Here is a 23,867-nt window from a genome sequence, read left to right on the forward strand (position 1 = left end):
ACGCGACCTGCGGACTGAGAGAACTGCCACACGCACCGCTTTCTCATACATCACCCCGCATATTCATGTATGTGCTTCTCACACTGTATGCTATCAGCCCCCCCCTTCCCCCTTCCCTCTTTCTTCGCACACACATGCCTGGCCCTGCTCTACCCCGCTCCGTCCGCGTTGTCATCTCCAACTCTGTTGTACTCACCTCCTTCGCTCTCTGCATCTCTATTTGGCTCTTTACGCATTTTTCGGTGTACTCTCTTTTTTTTGTGCCATCGTGAATGCCGATGCACACACGTGTGCGCATTCGCTACACACACACACACACAACAACGCATTCATGTCAACTCTTTACGCATAACCGCGCACGTTCATCGTACCACGCCTTTAAAAGCTCATCCACGCACCACCAGTGGGACATCATGCAGCCTTACCTCCGCAAGCTTCGCAAGCAGAAGCGCAGCAAGCCCAGCGACCTCGAGGAGAGCGTCGCGAAGACGCTGTTTGAGCTCGAGACGTCACACAAAACGCTGCGTCAGGAGCTGCCCCGCTTCAACATCAACTGCGTGCGCGAGGTCAAGGTGCCGCGCTCCAAGAAGACGGCCCTGGTCATCTTCTACCCCCTACGGTTTCTGATGCTGGTACGCAAGGTGCAGCGTGCGCTGACCTCTGAACTGGAGAAGCGCCACCCCGGCTTCCTGGTGATGTTGGTTGCGCAGCGCAAGATCACGAAGCGCCCGTCGGATGTGTACAAGCTGCAGAAGGTCCAGCGCTCCAAGACCAGCACTGCCGTGTTCGAGAACATCCTGAACGACCTGATCTACCCGAGCGACGTGGTGGGCCGCCGCTGGCGCTACCGCACGGACGGAAGCAAGATGATGAAGGTGTTCCTGGACGCCCGTGACCGCAAGCGCGCCGAGTCCCGCCTGCGCGCTGTGGCGTACGTGTACAAGCAGCTGACGCACCGCCGCGTGTCCTTCGCTTTCATGTGGAACCCGAAGCTGCAGCAGGTGTCGACCCGGTAAGAAAATGGAGCAGAAGGGAACGAATGGCGGACCCGTGCATTGCAGACAAACCGGCGTGGGTGTGCGGGGGGGGGGAGGGGGGAGGGGGGAGGGGGAGGGCGCGCATGCGATTATATATATACATGTATATGTATATTTCCGACTGCGCTTGTAAGCGACGAGTCACTCTTCCAGGGATGGTCGTCCCCCTCATCCCCCCCTCATCCCCCTCATCCCCCCGCTCCCCGTCGGCGCGTTGAACTGAGCATTTTTTTTTCTGTTGAGTTTTCTCTTCAGTAATTCTTTCCTTTGTTTTCCATTTTTTTTTATGCTCACGCTGATGTTGAGCGAATCGTGGACCGAAACACACGTACACCCCACACAAAGATCACATCTCCTGTCCACCTTCTCTGCTCCCCCCCCCCCCACTCATCTCCCCCACCCTAATGCTGCTTCATTCCTAAGAGGGAGGGGGGAGGGAGGGAGATGGCACGACGTTGATGGTTTCTTCACTGTTGCTTTACTCGAGGGTGAGGAGCACAAATGTCGAGCGTGGGAGGAGGAGGAGGGGGGGAAGCCCATCAGGCGAAGAGAGTGGTGATGAAGTGGCTTGGCCGAGTAAAGGAACCAGTATCGAGGGAGGCTTTGTCACGGCCACGACGCCCCGAGACTTCTCCTCTTTACTCGAACGGCCTCCTCCCCCCGCGATTCTAAAACTTCCAAGCTTTATTCCAATGCCTCCGCTCATATTGTGCGCGTGTATCAATACACATATATATGTATATATGTATGTACTCGGCTCCCTCCTCCGCTAACCCCCTTCTCTCTCCCTTATTCACATTGATTTATGTTGAACCCCCTCCTCGCACAACAACAACCAAAAAAAAAAGAGCTGACCTGACTGAGAGAAATCATGCAGCCTTACCTCCGCAAGCTTCGCAAGCAGAAGCGCAGCAAGCCCAGCGACCTCGAGGAGAGCGTCGCGAAGACGCTGTTTGAGCTCGAGACGTCACACAAAACGCTGCGTCAGGAGCTGCCCCGCTTCAACATCAACTGCGTGCGCGAGGTCAAGGTGCCGCGCTCCAAGAAGACGGCCCTGGTCATCTTCTACCCCCTACGGTTTCTGATGCTGGTACGCAAGGTGCAGCGTGCGCTGACCTCTGAACTGGAGAAGCGCCACCCCGGCTTCCTGGTGATGTTGGTTGCGCAGCGCAAGATCACGAAGCGCCCGTCGGATGTGTACAAGCTGCAGAAGGTCCAGCGCTCCAAGACCAGCACTGCCGTGTTCGAGAACATCCTGAACGACCTGATCTACCCGAGCGACGTGGTGGGCCGCCGCTGGCGCTACCGCACGGACGGAAGCAAGATGATGAAGGTGTTCCTGGACGCTCGTGACCGCAAGCGCGCCGAGTCCCGCCTGCGCGCTGTGGCGTACGTGTACAAGCAGCTGACGCACCGCCGCGTGTCCTTCGCCTTCATGTGGAACCCGAAGCTGCAGCAGGTGTCGACCCGGTAAGAAAATGGAGCAGAAGGGAACGAATGGCGGACCCGTGCATTGCAGACAAACTGGCGTGGGTGCGCGTACATGTGAACGATTTCGGTACGCCGTGGCCATACAGACGATATGTGGTAGGCCCCCCCCCTCTCCCCTCCTCACCCTCCTCCCGCTTGTGCATTAGGGGGGGGGGCGAGGAGGTGGTGGTGGTGCTGCCCCAATCTCTCATCTCACCTCATTATTTATTTATTTCTCTGGGCTTTTCCACGCGTTCGTGTGTGTGTGTGTGCCTCCGGTGCCCGTGTGTGTTTTTCATGGTTTTATTATTTCGCAGATCATCAACAACAAAAAAAACAGTGAAAGGCGCTCCCAAAAGAAAACACCAGCGGGGCGGGGGCGGGGAGGAGAGGGAGGAGATGGGCTATGGTAGTTCAGTCTCTTCAGTGCCCTCTCTTGATGCCCCCCCCAACTCTCCCTTCTTTTCTGCGCATGCGATGAGCGATGTACAAGAACATGCTGCTGTGCCCCCTCCCCTCCATGTACACATGTTTATTCCTAATACACCCCCCCTCCCCCCTCCCCCCACACACACACACACACACACACACACATCGCACCGCATCGCAAAATATCCAACTGTTCTTCACAAGAGCCATCTCCACTGCAGAAACGTATCACAACCGCTGCTATCTCCCCCCCCTCCCCTCCCCTCCTTGCATCCCTGTTGCGCACATATACACACACGCGCGCATCTGTGTGTGTGTGTGTGTAAAGTGTGTTGGTGATGACTGATTAGCCATCCTTTGTCTTGTACACCCCCACCCCCTTTTTTCTTTCCTGCTGGTGCTGCTCAGTGGTGTGCACATTGAATCGGAGAAAAAAAAGAGAGGAGAGAGAGATTTGAAAAAAACAAAAAGAGGTAAAAATGGAGCTCGTTGCAACCATGGCGCTTGATCGCGACGCGATCAACACCGTCACGCTTCGCCTGCTACCGCCATCCGCCGTACCTGGTGGAGCTGCGTCGCCATGGCTCTTGGTCCACACAATCCCCATCACCGCTAGCCTATCTCGCACCCTGAGTCGTCTCGTGTCGATTGAGGCATCTGCAATGGCGCAGACGCAGCTGGAGGCGTCTCCGTCAGTCACCGTAACTCCATCGCAGCCGCCACCGCCGATGTCTAGCTTGCTGACGACGTCGACTGCTCTCACGGCACCGCACTTGCTGGGCAAGGGGGCTGCGGCGGTACCAATCGACGACACCGCACACTTTGCGGCGCCTGGCCACGCGATACATCGCTTAAAGCATCGCAGGATGCGCTTCGCTTCAGCTGCCTCGAGGTCTGCATCATCGTCGTCATCGTCGTCGTCCTGTTGTTCAGCCTCCACTGTATCCGCTTTCTCGACCAAGTCAAGGATCTCATGCTCGACCAATGAGGCTCAGCAGCGGGCGATGAGTTGGATCGAGCTGGTGCGCGTGGGGTACGTTGTTAGCGAGATTCACGCTTACTGCATACTCTTCAAGTGCCGACATGCGGCACAGGCGGCAAGGATGAAGGCCGCATTGGAGGAGGGTGCAGCACTGGGCTTGACGGCACCGGTAGAGTACGTGAGTGAAGCACGACCAGTCATTGTCACTCATCACACATTCGCAGAGTCACGTGGAAACGGGGAAGCGGAGGTGGATGCGGTCGGCGCTGATGAGCCCAGTATGCCCCACCACGATCTCCATGACGACCACCGCCATGGGCTCGGCGCGACCGCTCGCTGGTTCACTGAAACCCACATGGCCTCCCTATGGGGTGCGGTCGTCACGGTGTATCCTGTCCGCGGCGGCGGTGACAGCGGCGTTGGCGGCGGCGCGTCAGATGACGACGATGAGCACCACAGCCCTCGCGGATCAAAACAATGGCACCAACACCACCCGCAACACCTCCATCCGCTGCACAGCAGCCCGCACGCCGTGTCTTCTAGTCCTCCCATGTCTTCGCCAGTACAGCGATCGCGTGCCACGCCATCTGCGGTGCGTAGCACCGGTGCGCCACCGCCACCGCCGCGGAACACCTCCGCCGTCACCGCCACCCCAAAGGCACACGCCCTGAGCGACATGCCACCGTTTCTTTCCCTCAGTGGCGGCAGTGGTGGCCGTGTCGAGGGCAGGGCCAGGGGCAGCGCCTCGCTGCTGTGCTCCGACTTCTGCGCCATTTGCCTGGACCCGCTCTACCCCAGTGCCTGCGTCACGACACTTTGTCAACATTCCTTTCATTTGAGCTGCTACGCGCTGCTTCCGTCTGGGTCGGCTGAGTGCCCACTGTGCCGCTTTTCGGTGTACGACCTCCTCAACGATGCGCGCTGCAGAGTGTGTGGCACATACGAGGATTTGTGGGTTTGCTTAATCTGCGGCCACGTCGCGTGCGGTCGGGCGCGGCGTGACCATCAGCAGGAACACTATCACGTTTCGGGGCACTCCTGCTCGTGGCAGAGTAGCACAAATCGAATTAGAAATCTGAGCTCTCGCATGTACCTCCATCAGGAGGTGGCTCTGCTGCTGGAGGATGGCGTCGAGGGCGCAGTGCTGGCGGACCGCCTTCACGGCAAAGATTCCCCTACGCGGCCTCACAGCGCCAATCCTGGCGTAGGCGAGACAGGGGCGTTGTCGGAGGGCACAGCGACAAGGGGAGGTGCAACCGGTGGGGCGTCGTTGCTGTCGGGCGTGGACCGCGTGCAGTACATGTCGTGGTGCGACTCGCTGGCAGATCCAGACCTGCAAGAGGCGCTGGACGAGAGCAAAGATGAGGCGGTGGCACAGTACTACACCCTTTTCCTGCGTCAGCTGGCTGACGAGCAGAAACGGTGGTACGAGGCGAAGGTGGCGGAGCGACGCCGCCGCCGAGGCAAGAGGCAGGCGGCGTCCACGTCAGCCGGTGGTCGTGGAACAGAGCCGTTGTCGCATGGCGCATCATCTACGTACACTACCTTGCACTCCGTTGCCCTGGAGGAGCGGCGGCAGCGCCGTTGCGTGCTCGACGAGTATGTGCAGTCGACTATCACTCTCATCCAGGCAGCCCAGCTCGAGTACACTGGCATGTCTCGGGCACTTCGGGCTGCCCATACTGAGGCACAAGAGCGAGTTCTTCTGCGCTCTCACCTCAACTCTGGCCTGATGGCGCAAGCGGAGCAACTCCGTGAGCGCGTACGAGAGTCGCAGCAAAAGGGTGAGAAGGCTTTACAGAAGAAAGCAACCGAGGAGGCCACGCTACAGCGTCTCGTGGACGAGGCGCTGTCGTCGCTGTGATGGGGACCCACGAAGTGTGCCTGTGTATTTGCGAATGTGGACATATATATATATATATGTATGTATGTATATCCTCTCTCGCCCTCTCGCGTCGCCGGGTGGGGAGGGATGGGGAGGGGGGGGCGAGACACATGAGGTTGACTGCGCAGGCAAACACGCACCTCCTCTGTGGTGGTGGTGGTGGGGGGGGTATCCGGCCTCCGCGGTCATGCTCCAAGTACGGTGCATGCGGGGCCATACGCTCCGCGACTCCGTTCCCTGTCAAGAAGGCACGTTCCATCACTACTCGTTGGGCACGCCTCACCCGGAGGGGGAAGGGGGGGGGAGTGGAGAGTGGGGAGTGGGGTAATCTCTCCACCCTTCAGAAACGGTGCGCCTCGTCGAAGGCGAGCCGTGGTGTCAAAACAGGAAGTGTCAAGAGAAAGAGAGAGAGGACGCTCTCTCTGTTCCCAGACACTTGCATATAAGACAGACCTGTACCGTATCCTTGGCTCACCGGCACCGAACACACACCAAAGAAAAAAAGTTGCTCGACTTTTATTTGTTTACTCAAATATTTTCCCACGTTATTTTTAGCTTCTCCCCCTTCCTCCCACTATGCGCGATAGCGTGGGTGTCCCGTTGGCGCGGCTTTTTGCTTGACGCATATATGTGCATGTTTTTTTTGGTTGTTCGGAAGGAAGGTGTCCGGGATTGTATCGTTCCCCCCTTCCCCCCATTGCTGAGAGACTCCGGGAGGAGGAGAAGGGGGATGTGGGTGACCCCCCTCCCCCCCGCACATACTCTTTATAGGCATATATACACATATTGTCGCCGCACTAGCCACAGCGTGAGAAGCACGCTGACAAACCCGCAGTTTATTCGTCGAACAGTTGGACGCAAGAAAGCGGACCCGCGCTCACGGCACTCCAGTGTAGCTCACTCGCCCCCCCCCCTCCCACCTTCCTGCCCTCTTTGCCCTTCCATCCCTCTCCCTTACACACCCACACACACCCCCACACACACGTTGGTTGAAGGACACGCATGCAGCGCGCTAAAGTTGAACACCCCCCCTTTCCCCCGCCCACCCGTGTCCCATCCACCCTTTCGCGTATGTAAAACACAAAAAAAAACCAACATACAAAGAAACAGTAGCAATATTTTGTTCTGTAAAAATTTTGGTCGTTGTGCTGTGTTGTCTCTTGTTTTTTTTGGGGGGTGACGTATATTCAGGGTCTTGCTTGTGTGGGTGTGTCCGTCTCTGTGTCTGTGTCTGTGTGTGTGTGTGTGTGTGTGTGTGTATTTTGCCCCCCCCCCTCTCTCCCCTCACTACACACAGACTGACACACACCTCCTTGATTATCACTATTCATCATCGCATCACCGCCTATCACACACTCACACATCACGCCCTGGTTGTTTTCAAAATTCACACATTTTGTTTTTCGACTCCACCCATCACCTCCCAGCCTCCCTCTTGTCTCCCCTCCCCTCCCTCCCCCCATCTTGCCGACTTGGTGACGCAAGCAGTTGATAGTTATCATTGCAACCACACGCACAAACTATACACAACACCAGTGCGCGCCATGGGGCCACGCAGGGCCACCACCACCACGAGGCCGTACAGGCCGTTGGCGTCTATTTACGATGCATGGGGCGACACACTTTTTCCTTTTCTCGTTCCGGCGATGGTGCTCAGTGTCTGGCCCGTGATGATGATAATCCGGGCCCGCAATCGCACGCCTATCAAACTCCTGGGGATCGCCGCGCTCGTATCACTGGCGGATGGCCTTCTCGGCAGTTGTGCGTTTGCACTGCAGCATCAGTACGCGTTCTCTCTCTCCACAAACTCGGCTTTTTTCTACGCAGGCACCGTTACTTACTGGCTTGGCGGTGCAGTCCTAGGCCCAGTGATGGAGATGTGGGGGTTCCGGCGTTCTTGCATGGCGCTGGCCGCCGCAGGCATCGCTGGTGCGTGGGGTAGCGGGCAGAGCATTGTTGCGTTTGCCCTTGTGGGTCGTATCTCCAGTGCGGCAGCCACGTCTGGGTTGATGACCTGGGTCGAGTACGCGCTCTTCCACGAGGGGCCCGTGCATCGAAGCCCTGTCGCCGGTGCCGTCGCCCTCGAGGGCGATGACAAAACGATGGCCATGGGCGACACCACTGAGGATTTGGGCCGCTTCGGGTTGCTCACAATGTTTCACCAAATCCGTCCCATCATGATGTGGCTGTCCATGCTGGTGTCGCAATATGTGATGGTGGCAACCCCGACAGTGTCGTCGGCGCCGTGTTGGGCGGCCGCCGCGTGTTACCTCGGCGTCCTCGTCGTTCTGTGGAGCTTCACTGTCTTGCATGGCACCTCAGCTGCCTTATCGGTGTCCTCGAGGTCTCTGGCCGGTGTTCCTCGCTGTGGCAGCACTCTCAATGGTGCACACAGGAAGAGCCTCAACGGGAAGCATGTGTCAGCGTACGACTTAAAGGTGGCGGGCATGGCTTCATCACCACCGCCTCCATCACCGCTGCGCAGCGCTGGTGGCAGGGGCGGTAATGGCAGTGTGTATCGAAACACTTTAGCGTGGCGTGTTATTGAACACTATATGCACGCCTATGCCACCGCGATGCGGACGCTGTTCTCGCCTCGTTATATGGCCAGTCACATTGTGGTGATCGTCTTCGGCGCGGTGTTCTTTACGTCGTCGCTGCTGTGGGTGCCAACGCTGGAGCTGTACGATGACAGCATCCCGTTCGGCCTTGTGTTTCAGTTGTTCATGATTGCCACCTTCCTCGGTTGCACCTTCACACTCCCGGTGTGGGCCGTCGGCGGCGCGGAGGCAGCGCTCGTGTTCCTCCTCAGCCTCAGTGGGCGCACCCTCTTCACCTCGCAGGACTACGCCATCCCGGTAACGATTATGCTCAGCGGCGTCGTGCTGCACTTGACGCACGGTGCCCTGCTTACAATGAGTAGCCTGTGGCGCGCCGAGTATCCCAGCGCGAGCGCATCACTCACGTTCCTATTCATGATGAAGGCCTGCACCGGCTGCCTCGGGTGGGTCTTCCTCCACGCCATTGACGGTGTGTATATGGAAGAAGCCTTTGTGTTCAAGGCGCGGTGGATACGCCGGTCGATGTGGGTGGCGGCGGTGGCGCTGGCCCAGTTCATCGTGAGCCGCATGGCCCCTCGTCCTGATCGCAGGGCTTACAGCGTCGCCAGTACACGCGATGATGGCGTCTTGATGGCACACAAGGGTGACAGTGCTGACCTCGAGGACTCCAACGTCACACCCGTCTAACAACAACCAGAGCGCGGGCGAATGAGTGTGGGGTGTTGAGGGGTGTGGGGGGGGGGTCAACGAGTGCGTTATCCGTTGGTGAATTCGCTCCGCTCCCTCCCGCCTCCCCTTTTTCCCTCCTCCGTATCGATGTCATCGATTTGGAAAGGGAAAGGGTTTGGTTTGATGCGTCTTCCATTCGAGGTAGTTCTGCCTGGGCATGGAGGAAGGAGGAGTGGTGTGGACTTGAAGGCAGCGATCCGTTGTTGGATCCATTGTGCGAAACGGTGTATGTGTGTGTGTGTATACGTGTACTAACATTTTTTCTGGTGATACTCGTTTGAGGTGTGTCTTCCTCCTCCCCCCTTTTTTCCCTCTTGCCTCACCTGCGTGGCTTTTATTGATTGTTGTTGTGGTGTTTGTTTTTAGTGTATGTGCTCTTTTATCTTTTGTTTTGCGCGTGCGTATCTCCGTCGCTCTCTCTCTCGTTCTCCCCCCCTCCCCCCCCCCTTGTGTCCTTGTTTGTCTGTCCGCCCGTGTTGCCAGATGCTCTGGCACTTCAACTCCATCTCTGTCCTCTCCCTCCCCTCCCCCCCCCCCTTGTGTCCTTGTTTGTCTGTCCGCCCGTGTTGCCAGATGCTCTGGCACTTCAACTCCATCTCTGTCCTCTCCCTCCCCTCCCCTCCCCCCCCCGCCCCCGCCAACACACAAATATACGCAGAGATGCATTTTTTGATGTTTATCAGCTGTACTAATAACGTTGATCGTCACAGAAGGAAAAAAGTGCCCCGCCCCGCCCCGCCCCGCCCCGCCCGGCCCCCCTTCGAGGGGTTGGGGGGAGGGGGGGGAGGCGGGGCGGGGAAAAGAAGAGGAACAGAAAAATGAAGGTGCCTCATATACCACAGCATTTGGACTTCTGCTCCATACCCCTACTGCTCCCCCCCCCCCCCATAAACCGTCTGGGATATCCTGGCCAGTGGAACCCAGTGAGATGGCGCAGCCGAAGCCAAAGCCGCACCTCATCATGACCACGGATACGGGAAAAAAATGTTTTTTTTTTTGACGCGGACTGGGGGAGGGGGGGACCCCCCTTTCCCCTCCCTCCCCACCCACACCACTACCTCTGGGTCACGGGGGGGGGGTTCACAAATGATCTCCTTTTCCGTGCGCTCGCACCTCCATTAGTAGAGGAGAGTACTTATATATATATATATATAATCTTGTTGGGGTTTGCATCTGTAGCCACCCTCCCTCCTCCCTCCCCCTATTCCAGTGCATGATGCGACAGTGGGCGCTAGGGGAAACTACAGGGGAGGGGAGGGGGGCCCTGAACCCCTTCACGTCAATTTTTTGCCGCAATCAGAGTGGGGTGTCTCGACAAACAACCGATTCAAACTTAGTGTGGACAAGATGAAAAGGGGGTGGCCTACTTGAAGAGTTCGATTCACTACTCCACCCCCCCCCCCCATCCCCTCTCTCCCTCCCCCCGAGAGGCACACATATGCATCTATTTGCAGTCATTGATACTCTCTAAATCCCGCATCACGAGCAGTTGGACTTGGTAAAGACCTTTCAGAGGGAAAAAGCAAAAAAGAGACCGGCAATATGCCGGCAACGATCTCTCTGACATTGAATAGCTCTAATTCCTTCTTGCTCTCGACAGACCGTGTACTACACAGAAAGAAAGAGGGAAAGCACGTCTGGAGCTGCCGCTGTCCCTTCATCGCGATCGTACAATCGAAGATAACGAGCGGTAAAGAGGACTCTGACGCTCCACGGCCACGTCTCTTTCCATGAGTGTTTGGCTGCTGACATGTACGTGGCGCAGATCCAGTTTTTGTTGCTCGAATGTTTTATGCGAGGCTCACGGCGTTTTTTCCGGAACTCAAAGCGTGCTGTGGATGGCCCTGATTATTTTGCACACCATCACGTGATGACGCGCATCCACACACACACACGCACACACATGCTGTATGGAGCTTCTACTGTTGCTGTACGTCTATCGATGTGACCCTACACCCCCCCCCACCCCACTCCCCACCCATTCGATCATCAACGGCAACGTTCCTCTCTCCCCTTTTCTGTTTCCCTCTACTCCCCTCCCCTCCCCCCCCCCTTCTCCTCTTCCCACTGGTGTCTACATTTTCTTTCACACACACACACACACATTGCATATATATATATAAATATATAACTGGGTTTTATGCCCACTGTAATCGAGCGCAGTTCTGCATCATAGTTGCGCGACAACTGGACCTCGGTGTGTCCTGCCCCCACTTTCTCTTTCTCTTTTTCTTCTTTGTTCCGTAAGGAGGGGAGAGGTGCGCTGTATGACAGGTACAGCAACCTCGGGCATCACGGGCACGAGCACGGCCACACCGCCTTCTCCGCAATGTGTTCCCATCAGCAACGTCACCGATGCGCTTATCATTGTTGACATGCAGGAGGACTTCTTGGTGCCCGGTGCCCCTCTCCTCGTACCTGGAGGTGAAGCATTGCTAGGTGGCATCAACGCCGCCTCTGCCAAGTTGCCGTTTCGACACCAAGTCGCCACGCAAGACTGGCACCCGGAAAACCATTGCTCCTTCGTTGCCCAGGGTGGCCCGTGGCCGCCGCACTGTGTGAATGGCACCGCAGGCGCGCAGCTGCACACTGGGCTTGACACGCGGCGCGTCAACTCCATCATACGCAAAGGTCTCTCGCAGCAGGGGGATAGCTACTCGGCATTCCTGGAGTACAGCGGGGCGCCGACCGGCTTGGCGGAGCTCCTGCGGTCGGTCGGCATTCGGCGTGTGTTTGTGTGCGGAGTGGCTTACGACTTCTGCGTGTTCTTCACTGCCATGGACGCGCGCAAGAGCGGCTTCGATGTGGTGGTGCTAGAAGACTTGACAGCCGCCGTGGACGATGCGGCGCGGGCGGCTCGCACTGCGGAGCTGAAGGAGGCCGGTGTTGTGCTGCTTTCAAGCTCGTCCCTCGTGCCTGGCGAGGGCAGAGAAGAATGAGAACCGACGTGGGGAGGGGGTGCGAGAATGAAAAGAGGGGGATCACTGGGCAGTAGAATGCCAGTGCGTGTGTGTGTGTGCTGGTGGTAGTGGTGGTGGTGGTGGTGGTACCTCCCCCCCTCCCTCCCCTCCACACACACACGCACACACACACACACACACCGTCTCGCCCAAATTCTTGTCCACCTCCCCCTCTCTATTTTTGTGTGTGTGTGTGTGTGTGTGTGTGTGTGTATGTACGTCGCATCGTCGCCGATTGGCCTTTTGTTTAACTGGAAGTGTACGCAAGAGCTCTCCAGAGGTGGCCGTCGCGGCGGTCACTTGAGGCAGCAGTTCGATATATATTTTTTTCAAGTTTTTGTTTATTAGCCAAGCCCATAAAGGGTAGTGGGTGGTGGTGGCATCCCATTCCCCCTCCCCTCTCTCTTCCCGACGCACGCACGCACGTCTTCGATATGCGCGGGAAGAAGGAAGGGAAGGGAAGAAAGGAGGCGACTTTTTTTTTCACCACGTCATTAAACACTGTCGCTCACATGAGCTTCATTAAACGTCAAGTAGGGGGAAAAAAAGAGGAGGCTGTAGTAAATACGTGGATCACTCACACACACACACATACATACAAATATATATTTATATATATATGTGTGTGTGTGTGTGATCGACGTCGGTATATATTTGCTTTTATTGGCTTGTCTGCAAACCTGCAGTTTAGATATGAAATATAGGCGTCGCATCATGCGTGCGCCACATACCCCACCGCCACCGCGCACCGCCCTCGGCAGCTTTTTTTTTTGACAACCCCCCACACCCACACACACACACACACACCACTGCCACCAGCACCACCAGGCAGTCACTTCTACTTTTTATGTGAGCTCGTATTTGGAGGTATTCTTTTTAGTCCCCTCAAAACAAAAACACAATACACACACCACCACCGCCTTTTTTTTTTCACACACCACACCCGCCGCGCGCCCGTCTCGAAGCGCTCGGTGGTGGCAGAAGAGGGGAACACGAACTCTGGACTAAAGACAACTGATGTGAGCATTGCGCATTCCGTACGTGCGTATGCATGCCCATACGAATCTGTTCATTGTTGTCGTCGTCCTTCCCTTCCCCCCCCCCCTGCCTGCCTGCGCGCATGGTTCCATGCGCATTGGACGCCGGACAAAATCACACGCGCATCAATACACACACAAGGAAACGAGAGAAACGGGGGCATCTACTGAGACGGATACATGTATACATACACACGAATGAGTGTTTCCGCACAACATGCGCCATGTCACTCTCCTCATTTCTTCTATACCTCCTCTGTCTTGCTCTCCCTCCTCCTCCTCCTCCCTCTTCTTCCTCTTCTTCCTCCTCCCCCCACACACACGTCATAACACACATTCTAAACGCATATAATGTACATGTATGCTTCCAAACATCTCTCTCTCTCTCTCTCTGTGTTGCATGAACCGTGGCGCTTGTACAGGAGAAAAACAAAACAAAGTTGTAAAACTTCACAAACACAAACTTTGACCCATTCACCTTCCCTTCCTTCCCCTCCTCCAGAAACACGCACCCATTCACCTACCCCCCCCCCTCTCCCCCCTCTTCGGTTCATTTGTTTGTTTGTGTTCGTTTTTTTTCTTCTCCACCTCACCGTATCTTTGTTTTTTCGCTTGTTTTTTTTTTTGGTGTGTGTGTGTGTGCATTTTTGCCCTTGCCGTTTTACTCTCCCTCTTTAACGACTTCCCCTTCTCCTTCTCCCTCCTTTCACCTTCCCTTCCCTCACCCTCTTCTTGTTCTCGACCCTTCCTCTGTGTGTTGGTGTGGGTGTACGAATTCAACGCCAACCATACACACACAACACAACACACACACAAACACAAACACACATCATTCACTCTTCATCTCTGCTCCCACCCGTCCTGCCATCCTCTGGAGTCTTGGTGTCTCTGAGATCTAATCGATCTCTTTTGCACTCCCCCCCCGACTCCCTCCTCTGTGCGTGCGCGGTGATTGTGTGTGTGTGTGTGTGTGTGTGTGTCACATCTCTGTCTTCCCTCCTCCCTCCTCCCTCTCTCAGACCATTAACGCGTTTCGGGATTCACGGCTGGTGAATCGTTAAAGTGTGCCCCCAAACCAAACATCTGGTGTGTGTGCAAGCGGCAACGCAGGGGGGGGAGAAAAAAAAAGGGGAAAAGAGAAGAGGAAAAAAGCCGCAGTGTGGATACCACTGGCACGAGAAAAAAAAGGGGGGAACACAAGACCACCAGGGCCTTCACTCGGATACGATAACCGATAAAACGCACAGCGTTGGGTGCCATCCAACTCCTCGTCCCTCGTCCCCTCCTCCCCTCCTCCCCCCCCCCCTCTCTCTCTCTACCTTTTTTTCTTTCTCGGGCTTTCTTCACCTTTGCTGTGATTTTCTTTGAGGTTTGACAAGACGCGCGTACGTGCGCGTGATGCTCGAATCGTCTATGTCAGACCCCGCCGTTGATGCGGGGAAGCAGCAGCAGCAGCAGCAGCAGCAGCAGCAGCCTTCCCAGGAGAACCCCGCCACGGCTGCTGAGACGCAGCTAAACGCAAACGCCAAATCCTTTACTCCGTCTGCCTCTGATGCGCCACCTCCACCGACCGCTGGGACTGCTAGCGGACCGGTGGGCCCTGCCCACCCACCCGCCAAGGAGCCACCCGTGGCAGACGACAGCTCAAGGGGTAAGACGCCACTGGCCGAGGGGGCCGCAGCGGTGGTATCGCCGAGCGGTGCTGGTGCGCCAAATCTCTCGCAGTCCATCCCCCAGTTCCAGCAGGCGCAGTCGTCTGGTGGGAGGAAGAACATGATGATGATGATGCCGGCGCCACCACTGACAGCACCCCCTCCTCCGCCGCCGCCTCCACCGCCTCCACCGCCGCCGCCGCCGCCGAGGCTACCAGGTATGGTTGGCGTGATCCCTAGCATGCCGTCGCCCATGGCGGGGGCGCCGCCCACTGGCGGCTACATGATGCCGCCCGGCTTCATGCCGCCACCCCCGCAGTCCATGATGATGTCTTCTCCAAACATCATGATGTTTCAGTCGCCCACCCCCCCTGGCTTGTCTCACCACCATCACAACAACAACCCGGCAGGCATGGCGCCGCCGCCGCCGCCTCAGCACCAGCCTCAGCACCAGCACCAGCATCCGCAACACTTAGTCCAGCACCAGCATCCGCACCAGCAACACCTAGGCCAGCCTCAACCCCACCAGCACCAGCACCAGCAGCAGCAGCAACCGCACTTAGTCCAGCCTCAGCCCCACCAGCAGCAACCGCACCTAGTCCAGCCTCAGCCCCACCAGCAGCAACCTGGCATGATGCCCATGTGGATGCCGCCGCCGCCGCCGCCGCCGCCGCCAGCTCAGGCGCAGCAGCATCTCCAGGCGCCAAGAATAATGATGCACATGAATGGCATGATGCAGATGCCAATGTCGATGCCCATGGGGGCTGCCACGCCCCCGATGCCCCCAGGTCAGCGCAGCAGTGGCCCACACCCACAGTCAAATATGATGATGTCTTTTTACCCGCCGCCGCCGCCACCGCCACCGCACGGATCGATGCCGCCCATGGCAGGTATGACGCCTCCAACACCGGGTGCACCCCCTGGTGCCGCCGGAGCAGGAGCAGGCTCGATGACCCCGTCGCAAGTGTCGGGCGCCGCAGCGGCTGTGTCCATGATGGGTGTTTCTCTAAACCACCCGCACATCCCCCCGCACCCAGGCAACAACACCAGCTGTGGCGCCAACAACGTCTGCAACATTAACAACCCCCATAACCACATCAAAACGACTATGCCGGTTGCCGCAAGCGGACCCCCCACCATGTCAATGCTGCCGCCTCAACTGCCCCCACCGATGATAATGAATCCCAGTGGACCCGCCACCATGTCGATGCCGCCGCCGCCGCCTCTGCCACCATCTGTGGCAGCCAATGCGCGCGTCAGTGTCGGCAACGCAACGTTGGCTGCGCTGAACTCGAAGGAAGCCCCGAAGTTTTCGTGTGTCCTACTCTCCGGCATTCCGGCGGTTGGCAAGACGACGCTCGGCCGCGAGCTCGTGAATAGCCTCAAGACGGACGGCATGGGCTGGGCCTTCTTTAGTGGGGCCGACTTCCTTGGCGAGCAGCAGGGCAAGCGCTCTATTTGGGAGACCACAACAGATGTTTTCGACGCGCTTAGTAGCCGCCTGGACGAACTCCTGGAAAAGCAGCAGAAGGACCGCAACATCAAGGGGCTCGTTATCGACAAGAACTGCAAAGGTATCGAAGATGTGTATTACCTCAGCGCTCTGCTGATGTCTAAAAATATCCCGTTTGTGGGCATTGTGGGCATGGAATGTGGCGACGACGACGTGCTGGTGAAGCGCATGGGTGGTGGCGAGTACCTCAAGGAGAAGCTCAAGTTTCACCGGGTCATCCATGCTCGCATTGTGAGCCTTGCCAGGAGCGCTGGCATGTACCGCTACGTCGACGCTACCAAGAGCAAGGAGGAGGTGGTTCAGATGTTGCGCACGATGGTGCTCGGCTGCTGCGCGCAGCCGCCAACGCGGTACGTGGACAGCCACCAGTACGACGACTCGCGCGCCAACATCATGGTGGACGATTACAAGGAGTACAGCGAGGTCCTCACGCACCTGTTTCGCTGCGTCAACATCCGTGGGTCGCAGTTCCCGGGCAGCACAGAACTCATGCCCTTCTCAGAGAAGGAGATGAAGGACAAGGGTCGCATCAACGCCCTCAAGACCCGCTACGGCATCCGCAGGAAGGTGGATGGCCTTCGCTACCTCCTCCTCTATCGCGAGAAGAAGCTGTACCTTGTGCCCCCGCACATGCGTGCTGTTCTGCAGATGCCGACCAAGGCGTGGCTCGGCAGTCGCCTCGACAATGAAAAGGTCGGCACGTTTGTGCTGGAGGGCGACCTCACCCGGGTGATCCGCGATCGGCAGAAGGAACTTTTTTTGGCGTACGATGCCCACTACTGGAGTCATGCAGAGAGCCCGAGCAACAACATCATGATCCGCATGACCTTCTCCGAGCGGCAGGCGTTCCTCGCCGCAAACATGTGCAACGAGTCAAGGGCACTCTTCTCGCATGACGGGGTCGAGTGTGTCGTGGTGCATCAGCCGACACGGAAGATGTCAGAGGCCTTTGACATACTCGATGCCGATGAGTACCCGAGTGATGGCCTCGTCTTCCAGGCTGTCAACCCGGTCCATCGCAGCGACCACGTTTTTGTGTGGCATCAGCCGTCCTGCATGACTGTTGACTTCCGCCTTGGACAGCTGCTCACCACTCGCCAGTCGCAGGAGGCGGATGCTGAGTTTGCTGCGACTTCAATGAAAACTGGCACAAGCGGTGTCTCGCCGTTGCAGCAGCCGTTCCCGTCTCCAACGCACCGCGGCAGCCTCGACGCCTTCAACGAGTATCCGGTACGCACGTTTGCCCTTGAGGTGTACGATAAGACCGAAAAGATGTACGTGCAGTTCGAGAACGCCACCGTCGATGTGCGTCACCCTGACGTGGTGGAGGGCTGCATTGTGACGTGCAGTCTCATAGACGATACCCCGCGACGTTGGCTGTTCCGCCGCATCCGATATGATGTCTTGCGTCCAATCTACAAGCTGGACCTGGAAGAGTTGCTCGGCTCTTGCCTCATCCCACGCTCAAACTTGGTGTCGTGGCTGCTGAATGAACAGCTCGTGCCACCCGAGGCTCAACCGGAAGCGAACGGGGCCGGTTTTGGTGGAAGTGGGAGCATCACTAACGTGCCGAGTGTTCCACCACCCTCGTATGACACCGCTGCTGCTGCGGCGGCGGCCGCTGCCGCAGCAGCAGCAACAGCAGCTAGCGTCAAAGGTCCTGCTGCGTCGTCAGGCATGCTGCCAGGCCTCCCGATTCCAACGCTTGATCAAAGCATGATGCCGCCGCCGACAAACAACGTCAGTGTTACCTCCGTCTTCTACACACCCACTGCCGCTCCGATGGCGTCGACGACGCCTGCTCGCTCTGTCTACCCATCCGCCTCCGCTATGCTGTCGCGCGCGCCGCCCCTGTCTGCCTCGGCGGAAGGGGCTCAGTCCGCCGTCGCGGCCGCGCGGCCGTCAGCGCAGATGAGCACCGAGGCACAGTTGAAACAACTGGCCAGTATTGTGCCATCCTTTCACGTTGTGAATGGCAGCAAGGACTGCCCGGCCGCGGCGTCTGCGACTGCCTCGCCCACGCCAGCCGACGACGCCAGCAACGGAACGGCCACGGTCCCCGAGTCGAAAGCTGCAGCGTCGCGCGTCACGGGTAGTGGCACGTCCCGTGGTAGCAGCCGGACCTGCGCACAGTGCCGCAAGCCGAAGGAGAACGAAGACCTCCGTATCGATCGCCGCGACCGCCGCTACTACTGCTACTCATGCTGGGCCAAATTGGGTTACAACTTCTGCGCCATCTGTGGAGAGTTTAAGGAGATGCGGCGAGAATCAAAGGGTCGCCAGAAGAGGTCTTCGGTCTGCACGTCGTGTAGCAGGGCGGCGGCAAAGCCTGCGGGGAACAATCACAACAGTGCTTCTCCCGCATCCGCGACTAACGCTCCTGTGGTGACAAAGACAACGACAACGACCTCCTCCACCCCAACTGCACCCTCGGCTGGCGTTAGGGCCAACTCTGAGGCAGCGCCACTAACCAAGTCGAAAAAGAAAGCCCCGTCCAGGGAGAAGGCTTCTTCTCGTGCTGCTCCTGCAGCGCAGACAAGCGATGGCGAGGAGGACCCGGCGGCACAGGGAAAAGGTAGCCCTGCAGCAGCAAAGTGCGCCCCGCGGAACCCGGTGTCTACCGCGGGCGACGTTCCGGCGCCCGCAGGAAAGAAGAAGGACCCGCAGGCGCGGAAGACTTCAACGTCGTCGTCGATCAAGGCAGAGGAGGTGTCGGCGGGTCAATCGCCAAAATCAAGTAGCAAGGCAGAAAGTGTCGACACGCAAGTGAAATCGGTTGCGGCGGCGGCGGCGGTGGTGGTGACGGCGGCGGCGGCAGAGGCAGAGGCACCAGCTGAAAAACCTGTGGTGCACAGGGACGCTGTACCGCTCAAGGAAACCTTATTTGTCCCCGCCACCCCGGCGATGCTGCCTGTCGTGCAGGACGCACCCAAACCGCAGGTACACGAGGAGAAACGTGGTGGTGGCGGCTGCCGTCAGCAGTAGGGGGGGGGGGGGGGGGGGGGGGGGGAGAACCATTATCAGCTGACGAGCAGCAAACTTGGGAAAACTCTAATACGTGGAGTGTGGTGGCGGTGTACCCTCCACATATCTGCGCCCCCCCCTTCTTTTTCTCTTGAGTCTAATCCTGTACATTTTCACACACGTGCTTGGTCACTCCCCTCCTCCACGCACTCGCACCCACCCACACACACTACCCCCATCACACATCCTTCACGACCGTTTGTGGTTTTTTCTTTGATCCACATGCTCATCATTTTTTTTTCCTCCCAGGCCCTCCCTCGCCTTGATTTCCTTCCGCCTCCCCTCCCCCCACGCGCTTCTCTTTCGTGTGCTCGTGTGTTTACCTCGCCTCCACTCCCCCTTCCTTTCCGCCCCCCCCCCCTCTTCTCTGGGGTGGGGGGGGGGTGGAGGTTCTTCGGCTTCAGTTTGTTTTTGAACAATTTTCACCATTCTCCTCCGTTTATCTGCCCCCCTCCCCAGCCTCTGCCTCCTTCCCCTTTCTCTCCTCCCCTTCCTCTTCTTCTGGACGTGTGATATGAGTGAAGGAGGGGGTCTGCGTTTTTATTGATGGTGAACATCTCGTTTCCACTTCCCTCTCGAAATGGTGTCCTTGCCTTCGATCTAACTACTCTTTGCGTAGTCAGCATACACGTGTGTATGTGTGTGTGTGTGTGTGTGTGTTGTTCAGACTTCTTTCGCTCCCCCTTCCTCCTGTTTCCCTCGATCGTCCCTCAGTGTGCCTCGGGTGTGATGATGGTGATGATGATGATGATGATGATGATATGTGAGATTTATTTTTGTGTGACGATGGTGGGCTTGTGGACGCACTTTTTTTCTTCCCCCCCCCTCCTCCCCTTTTCCTTTTTCCTTCTAGCACCTGCTCTCGCTTTTTTTTTCCCCTGTCCGTCTGAATGTTCCACGGTAACCTCTCCCCCTGCCCTCCCCTCCCCTCCCTCCCCCTGCCCCCCCCGCCCGCCCGCCCGCCCACACTAGTCCTCCTTTTTCCCCTCCCTATTTTCTGTTCTCTCGGTCTCCATCGGTTTTTTTGTTCGCCCCCTCCCCCTCCCCCTCCCCCTCCCCCTCCCCTCCCCCACACAAAAAAAAACACACACATCTCAGACCCCCACCCCCTCTGTCTGTCTCTTCCCTCTTTAATGTTCGAGTGTATTTTTCCTTCTCTGGTAGAAAAATATATATATATTTAAATGTTTACCGCCCTCTCTCTGCCTCTCTCTTTCTCTCTCTGTGTGTCTGCCTGTGTGCCTGTGTGTCTGTGCGTGTGTGTGTGTGTCCGGTGTGTGTGTGTGTGTGTGTGTCCGGTGTGTGTGTGTGTCGCCTCTGCCTCGGTGTTATTTGGTGTGTATAGTTGCGCCTCCTTTGCCATCTCTTCGTTGTGTGTGGAAGGAGGGAGGGAGGGGGAAGGAACGGTTTCTGTGACATATATGGATTTGTGGTGTATATATATATATATATGTGAGTGCGTGTGTATAGGGGTGGGGGGAGAGGGGTCGTCGTCGTCTTCACGTAACCTACAAAACTTCCACATCCCCCCACCCCACCCCCTCCCCCTCCCCTCTCTCCCACCCTTTCTTTTTAGTGTTCAAAAAAAAGTGGGGGCAGATGGACACACACGCACACGCGCGTGCAAGAAAAAAAAACAACAAAACTTGTGCGTAAAAGTTTATATTGAATAAAAAAATTTTTTTCAAGCTAGTAAACAAACGTGCGCTGCAGAAAACAGCAACCAAAAAAAAATGGGAGGAGGGTGGGGTGGGTGGGGGGGGGGGCGGAACCACTCAAATGGGGAGAAGCGAGGCCTCACACAACAGCAACAAAGAAAGAGTACCAAAAGTACGACCGCGGCGATGGACTAGTACACAAATACACACATGTGTGTGTATGTGTGTGTGTGGAGGAGGGGGAAGGGGGGGAGGGGGATGTGGAATGAATGGATACATGGGTGGATCATCTCGACCCCTCTCTTGTACACGGCAACGTCCGACACATTTGTTTTTGTGACTTCTTCTTCAACCACCACTTGGGCCCATCAGAAATGGAGAGTTACACCACCGCCCCCTCAACTCTCCATTTAATGCTTGCACTCACTTATTCCCCCTTCCCCACCCTTCCACCCTTCCACACACACACACACACACATTAGCGAGGACACGAAAAGGGTATTTACTCTCACGCCCTCACAGATACACATAACAGCAACAACTATTAACTACACCACCACCACCCTCCCCCCAAAAAACACACACACATATATATATATACACAGTCGAACCTAAGAACACTCGTAAAGATGGGTGGCTGTGTTGTCTCGCTGATGGAGATGCGAAACAAGATGAGCATCGTCGAGTCCCGGGACTTCTCGGCACGACTCTCTTACGGCACGATCAACCAGCGTGTCACGGAGGACGAAGCCGACCGCTCTGGTGTGTACCGATGTGCGCGACTGACGGATGAGCAGCACGCTGAGTGCTACAACTGGTACGACGGACCGAATGTAATGCAGCAACTCTCGGTCATATGCGAGGAGCGCGGCGGCCGGCGCGCCTTGGCGTACCGAACCGTGAATAAGGTGGTGAAGGAACAAGTGAAGGATGAGAAAGGTCATTCACGAGAGTGGGAGTACATTTTTTTAAACGAGCCGGCGTACATCACCTACACCGAAATGTGGCAGCGGATTGTGGGGTTCGGTCGCGGCTTGATCGAGGTGGGTCTAGGGAAAGGCAGCCGTCTGGCGCTTTACGAGGAGACGCGGTGGGAGTGGCTGGTGTCGATGCTGGGCGCATGGTCGCAGGAGATGCTTGCGGTGACGGTGTACGCAAACCTCGGCGAGGACGCGTTGTTTTATGCCCTCAAGGAGGCATCGTGTGCTGCGCTGGTGTGTAACGGAAAAAGTGTCGACAAGCTCGTCTCGCTGATGGACAAGTCTGGCGTGTGCGATGCGACGATCATCTACCTCGACGAGCTGCCGTCGTCAGTGAATACGACAACGCATAAGGTGATTGCTTGGACGGACGTGCTGGCGAAGGGCATGCAGTCGAGCATACCCTTTCATGTCCAGGACAACAACGACAAGGAGGTTCTGGTTATGTACACGAGTGGCACGACCGGTAACCCAAAGGGCGTCGTGCACACGATCGGCGCGCTGACGCAGGGAGCCCTTGGCCTCAACGAGCGGCTGACGGACCTTCTTGGACAAGAGGACGACGAGTCGTACGTTGCCTACCTGCCGGCGGCGCACATCTTCGAGCTAGTATGCGAGATCATCATGTTGCTACGCGGCGCGCTGATCTGTTTCGGTAGTCCGCGCACGCTGACGGACACCTCTGCACGCCCGCACGGCGACCTGGTGACTTACAATCCCTTTTTTTTCACTGGCGTACCGCGCATCTTCGAGACCATAAAAAAAACAGTGGAGTCGAAGCTGCCGCCCCCGGGCACGCTGAAGCGGCGTGTGTTCGACCACGCCTACCAGAGCCGTCTGAGTGCACTGAAGAGGGGCAAGGACACACCGTATTGGAACGCGAAGGTCTTCAACCTGCCGCGTCGGCTTCTTGGGTCGAAGTTGCGTGGGATCTGCAGCGGCGGAGCCCCGCTGGCCGACAAAACACAGGAGTGGGTGAGCGTTGTGTTGGGCGCCACCGTGGCACAGGGCTACGGAATGACGGAGTCCGTGTGCAACGGCTCCGTGCAGCGCAGCGGCGAACTCAGCTGCGAGGTGGGCCAACTCCTGCACGGGGTTGAGCTACGCCTGCTGGACACGGACCACTACAAGCACACGGACAAGCCGCACCCCCGCGGTGAGGTACTGCTGCGCGGTCGCTTCGTCTTCAAGGGTTATTACGAACAACCACGGCTCACGGAGGAGACCCTACTACCGGGCGGGTGGCTGCGCACGGGGGACGTGGCCGAGATAGATGCGAAAACGGGACAGATGCGCGTGGTTGGCCGCGTGAAGGCGCTCGCAAAAAACGTGTTGGGCGAGTACATTGCACTTGAGAACCTGGAGGCTTTATACTGCGAGTGCCCGGTCGTGTTGCCCAACGGCATCTGCGTGCTGGTGGATCCGCAGAGGCCCTTTATCACTGCGCTCGTGTTGACGGACAAGAGCAAGGCGATGTCGTTTGCCGACGCCCACCAAATTCAGGGGGCAAGCTGGCCAAGCATCTTGAAAGACCCTCGGTTTATCGACCTTGTCGTCAATGCATTCGCCGAGATTGGCAAGAGATGCGGCAAGAAGCCCTTCGAGCTGGTGAAGAGGGTTCATCTGCTCAGCGACGAGTGGACGCCGGAGAACAAACTCTTAACCGCCTCCATGAAGGTGCGCCGTAGTGAAATAGACAAACACTACGCCGACATCATCAAGGAGCTCTTCGCAGAGTAGTCGATGAAGGGCGTGTGCGAATTATGTATGGGCCTGAAAGCATCGCCCCCATCTCTCGTGTCGCGTAAGTGCTTCTCGAAGCACGTTCACACACACACACACACACACACACACACACACATCGTCGAGACAGAACAAGGGAAAAGTTGTTTTATGGTGGTGGTGGTGGTGGTGGGAGGGGGGAAGGGGGAGAGAAGGCTTCAGCAGCAT

At 57.3% G+C, this 23,867-nt stretch overlaps 6 protein-coding genes across 6 annotated transcripts; all 6 read left to right on the forward strand.

The window, feature by feature from the left end:
* Nucleotides 1–413: 413 nt before the first annotated feature.
* Nucleotides 414–1,016, forward strand: JKF63_07822 (uncharacterized protein; the record flags this gene model as incomplete). Its single annotated transcript, XM_067903752.1, has 1 exon — nt 414–1,016. One exon carries the CDS (start codon nt 414–416, stop codon nt 1,014–1,016), a length of 603 nt encoding a protein of 200 aa, XP_067760011.1.
* An 892-nt stretch (nt 1,017–1,908) lies between these two features.
* Nucleotides 1,909–2,511, forward strand: JKF63_07823 (uncharacterized protein; the record flags this gene model as incomplete). The annotated part of the gene is made up of 1 exon (XM_067903753.1): nt 1,909–2,511. The coding sequence occupies one exon, from the start codon at nt 1,909–1,911 to the stop codon at nt 2,509–2,511; it is 603 nt and encodes a 200-aa protein (XP_067760012.1).
* A 904-nt stretch (nt 2,512–3,415) lies between these two features.
* On the forward strand, nt 3,416–5,782 carry JKF63_07824 (uncharacterized protein; the record flags this gene model as incomplete). Its single annotated transcript, XM_067903754.1, has 4 exons — nt 3,416–3,637; nt 3,680–3,828; nt 3,862–4,164; nt 4,198–5,782. The coding sequence occupies 4 exons, from the start codon at nt 3,416–3,418 to the stop codon at nt 5,780–5,782; spliced, it is 2,259 nt and encodes a 752-aa protein (XP_067760013.1).
* A 1,565-nt stretch (nt 5,783–7,347) lies between these two features.
* Nucleotides 7,348–9,051, forward strand: JKF63_07825 (uncharacterized protein; the record flags this gene model as incomplete). The annotated part of the gene is made up of 1 exon (XM_067903755.1): nt 7,348–9,051. The coding sequence occupies one exon, from the start codon at nt 7,348–7,350 to the stop codon at nt 9,049–9,051; it is 1,704 nt and encodes a 567-aa protein (XP_067760014.1).
* A 2,309-nt stretch (nt 9,052–11,360) lies between these two features.
* On the forward strand, nt 11,361–12,032 carry JKF63_07826 (uncharacterized protein; the record flags this gene model as incomplete). Its single annotated transcript, XM_067903756.1, has 1 exon — nt 11,361–12,032. The coding sequence occupies one exon, from the start codon at nt 11,361–11,363 to the stop codon at nt 12,030–12,032; it is 672 nt and encodes a 223-aa protein (XP_067760015.1).
* A 2,471-nt stretch (nt 12,033–14,503) lies between these two features.
* On the forward strand, nt 14,504–19,240 carry JKF63_07827 (uncharacterized protein; the record flags this gene model as incomplete). The annotated part of the gene is made up of 4 exons (XM_067903757.1): nt 14,504–14,869; nt 14,927–15,289; nt 15,425–15,653; nt 15,687–19,240. 4 exons carry the CDS (start codon nt 14,504–14,506, stop codon nt 19,238–19,240), a joined length of 4,512 nt encoding a protein of 1,503 aa, XP_067760016.1.
* Between the last annotated feature and the right edge of the window lie 4,627 nt (nt 19,241–23,867).

This window comes from Porcisia hertigi, chromosome 1 (genome assembly GCF_017918235.1).
Source record: "Porcisia hertigi strain C119 chromosome 1, whole genome shotgun sequence".
Classification (NCBI taxonomy): Eukaryota; Euglenozoa; class Kinetoplastea; order Trypanosomatida; family Trypanosomatidae; genus Porcisia; species Porcisia hertigi.